The following is a 4,148-nucleotide window of genomic DNA, read 5'->3' as shown; positions in this document are numbered from 1 at the left end:
GCAGGTTCGAGTCTGGGCATGTGCAGGGCTGAATCGCGCAGGTTCAACAGAACGCAGGTTACACTAGCATCATGCTAAAAAGTGACTAAGATTTCCGGTAATAAGCGAGCGAGTCCACAAGCAAGTTCTCAATCTCATTCCACAAGCCTTGCACCCTCTCGCGGCTGTAGACGATAATGTTTACTCCTTGTCGTTCATGTCAGTCAGTATGAATTAACATTTAAAAACATGTTACATAAGTATATATATTTTTATATATTAGTCGCGTCTGACTATAAGTCGCAGGACCAGCCAAACTATGAAAAAAAATTCAGCTGACCTCTCTATAAATATCTAAAATAGCAACATTTATTCAACCATCCAAATAAGAACTAGATATGACTTATTTAGTAGTATATGCAGTGTTGATATATGTGCACTAAAAAAAACAGTAAGCTCTCTGATCCTCATAGGTCTACTAAAGGTGAATAAAAATAGAGAGAATCGGAGAGTGACACTGACCTGCACCTCCACCTGCCCTCCGAACTCCAGCCCCACCTACATCTGGTACAGGAACAGACAACCTGTTGGTGCCAAATACACGACCAGCGGCAACACTCTGGTGATTAACCCAGTCAGTAACGATGACAGTGGACATTACTCCTGTGCTGTCAGAGGACATGAAGACCATCCCTCTCCACCAGTGTGTGAGTGCAATTACACTGATTTAGATCCAGAGGACCACGTGCCTGGAGTGTTTTTCATCTAGCTCCCATGTGGTAGATATAATTTATACCCAATTCAAAATGGTAACATTTACCATTGGTAACACCTGATGCATGAAATGGTGGTAGTAGCCTACTGTAAGCATTATGCAATAGTTATCTTCATCACAATGTTATTTTTCATTAGCAGTGGATGAAATGGTAATGTGAGGTTATGTGAATTTGTAAGGCCCATAGCTAATGTTTTACAGTGCATGGATTGATATACAAGCCTCTGTGATATGAAACACTGTTGTGTCAATAAGATGCAATGAATCTGAGATTCAAAAGCTTTTGCCTGCATGTTATAATGATTTATTGTGTTCTGATGGTAATTTTGATACCACAGATGAATGACCCAGTCAGACCAATAGTATGAAAAATCAGCAACAGAGTTTTATTTACAATGATGAGCATCAAGGGAGAGACAGCATGACTTCACCTAAAGATGCATCAGCTGCTCTAACTAGACAAGGAAATAGTTAGGGCTTAAGTATCCTTCCAGGCTGACGGGAGATGGCATTGGTCATCCCATCACGTGGACTACACTGAATCAGACTCTGATAAGTGGCAACCTGGCAATCCGGAGCAGATAGCTACTGACGCAGCCATGTAGAACAGTGAAACACTGCAAAGTCATAATATTCCCACTTATCTCTAAATACAGTCACACACAGTTATACACAGTTACATACGTTACATAGAATCATACTTGTAGTATCAAAGTGACCCATTAATGAGAAATGCAGAACATTAAACCACATATTGGAATATTGGACATAATGCAGAACATTAAACCACATATTGGAATATTGGACATAATGTTATTCCACTTTCTCTCAATTCTAACAAAAAGTATCAGAATACTAAATGGCAAGTAAGGCTAAAAAGGACTTTAATTGCTAATATGAATCAATAGCCAAAGCTTTTTACATAGACAATAGCTAAACTTATCGTGTATGAAACACTGTTAATTAACTAAGTGTGCTAGTTCACTACTAAATGGTGTCACCCATGTTAAACTAATTCCATGTTTAAGTAATTCAACATAATAACACACACACATGTCATGTCATATTACAGAAGAATAATCTGTTTTTTGCAAAACATTTAAGAAATATTACTGCACAAAACATCCTACTTCCAGCACACCCGGTTAACAAGAAGTAACAATAACAGAGTTATCTTACAATATTAATATACAGAAACTCATATTTTGTATTTTGAATACGTAATCCTGTTACATATTCCATTACTTCCCGACACTGTCCAGGTGTATCACATTGCTGGAGTGTGACATATACCCACCAGGAGATCTGTGTTGTGGAAGGTTCCTCTGTGGACATAACATGCTACTATTCTTACCCCAGTGGCTATGCTGTCACAACACCACTCTGGTTTTCCAGTTTGGGTTCTGGAGAGAGGATGGATTTTAGTGTGAAAAATACATATGGCAACCATGTGGAATATATTGGAAATAAAAACAATGACTGCAGCCTAAGGATAAAGGAACTTAGTTTGAATCACAAAGGAAAATATCACTTCAGATTTGAAACTAATGACACAACTGGGAGGTGGAACGGAAAAACTGATGTCTCTCTCAGTGTGGCAGGTAATTTAGTGTTTATATCTATTTAGTGTTTATGTCTTGAATTTCCCCTTGGGGATCAATAAAGTATAACGTAAGAAAGTATCTATCTATCTATCTATCTATCTAGTATATTTTCATATATTTACAGAAACAATGGTTTTACTGAAACATCCATTTCATTTTCTGATCCTCATAGGTCCACTAAAGGTGAGTAAAAATAGAGAGAATCGGAGAGTGACACTGACCTGCACCTCCACCTGCCCTCCGAACTCCAGACCCACCTACATCTGGTACAGGAACAGACAACCTGTTGGTGCCAAATACACGACCAGCGGCAACACTCTGGTGATTAACCCGGTCAGTAACGATGACAGTGGACATTACTCCTGTGCTGTCAGAGGACATGAAGATCATCCCTCTCCACCAGTGTGTGAGTGCAATTACACTGATTTAGATCCAGAGGACCAAGTGCATGGAGTATTGTACAGCTTCCTCCCATGTGGCAGATCTTATTTATACCCAATTCAAAATGGTAATTCATTTATGTGGTGCATTCCACCTTACCGTGATCACAGAATTCATAGTTTACCCACCATATTTTACCACTGGTGGTGGTGTTAGTACCAAAGTCCTTTTAGGCAAGTCCCTCCACTCGGCGGCCATATTGCAACGCTTTTTGGGCACTCATCGGGCATTTTATTCGGCAGAAAGGCGTGTGCGCAAGGCTTCGCGACTCCAATCTTGCTCCAGCGGCGAGTTCACAACAAATGATTGGCACGATGTCTTCACAACACACCATATGATTAGCTCAATGTATTCACATCACACCACATGATTGGTTCAATGTATTCACATGTCAACGTTTTGCCGAGGAAGGGGTGGGATATGTGTAGACAACGGTTACAAACTAGCCTCATACATTTCTATGGAGGATTTTTTGAGTGCTGTGTCTCCTCATTAGAAAGTCTCTGGTAGTACCTACTGTCAGCATTATGCAATACTCATCTTCATCACAGTATTGTAGATGATGTGTCATTAAAAACTATGGTGGTTGTTCAGATAACTACAGATTGATTTAAAAGTGTGTGTGTGTGTGTGTGTGTGTTTGTGTGTGTGCAGGTGTATTTTCTTGCAGTAGTGTGACGTATACCCACCAGGAGATCTGTGCTGTGGAAGGTTTCTCTGTGGACATAACGTGCTACTATTCTTACCCCAGTGGCTATGCTGTCACAACACCACTCTGGGTTTCCAGTTTGGGTTCTGGAGAGGCGACTATGGATTTTAGTGTGGAAAATACATATGGCAACCATATGGAATATATTGGAAATAAAAATAATGACTGCAGCCTAAGGATAAAGGAAGTTAGTGTGAAGCATACAGGACAATATTACTTTAGATTTTCCACAAATAAGGATGACGAGGAGTTTTCTGGAAAACCTGTCTCTCTCTCTGTGACAGGTAATTTACCATATTCAGAATACGTTTGTTTCTCTACAGTGTTGGCTTAACCCATTTCACCCCATCGGTCACAATTGTGACCGAAAAAAAAATATGTACTTATAAGCCTCTAAAACTGTAACTGGGGAATATCCCAATACTCTTTCAGTAAATATTGAAACAATAGAGTGTTTCAATGAAATGTGTGCAGTGTCAAATGTTTTGAGTAAATTGTCACATGACCAGAGCTGTTTACTTCCTGGTTGCACCTTGAGAAGAGGATGACGGCCTCACAGCTCCCAAATAAAAGGTTTTTAAAGTATGTTAAAATAAACATAGGACAAATATTTTTGGTACACATGGTCTTTAAGGTGTCT

At 39.5% G+C, this 4,148-nt stretch overlaps 1 protein-coding gene across 2 annotated transcripts in view; it reads left to right on the top strand.

Annotated features, from left to right (window-relative positions):
• The first annotated feature begins 676 nt into the window (after positions 1-676).
• Positions 677-4,148, top strand: part of LOC143130830 (Fc receptor-like protein 5) — a 9,104-nt gene continuing 5,632 nt past the window's right edge. Inside the window, exons 1-4 of one of the 2 annotated variants that reach the window (XM_076290056.1) lie at positions 677-686; positions 2,017-2,355; positions 2,531-2,764; positions 3,454-3,792. In XM_076290056.1, the coding sequence (XP_076146171.1) occupies positions 2,169-2,355; positions 2,531-2,764; positions 3,454-3,792 (760 nt within the window). In that variant the 5' untranslated portion in view covers positions 677-686; positions 2,017-2,168. The remainder of the gene's footprint in view (positions 687-2,016; positions 2,356-2,530; positions 2,765-3,453; positions 3,793-4,148) is intronic. The other variant, XM_076290064.1, reaches the window with a different exon arrangement.

Source organism: Alosa pseudoharengus, unplaced genomic scaffold (assembly GCF_046254945.1).
Source record: "Alosa pseudoharengus isolate Yale_2024_CS ecotype anadromous, Long Island Sound unplaced genomic scaffold, YU_APseudo_1.1 YU_APseudo_1.1_scf_1, whole genome shotgun sequence".
In the NCBI taxonomy this organism is placed as follows: domain Eukaryota; kingdom Metazoa; phylum Chordata; class Actinopteri; order Clupeiformes; family Clupeidae; genus Alosa; species Alosa pseudoharengus.
Note: the sequence above shows the minus strand (reverse complement) of the source record. Positions and strands in the feature narration are given on the sequence as shown.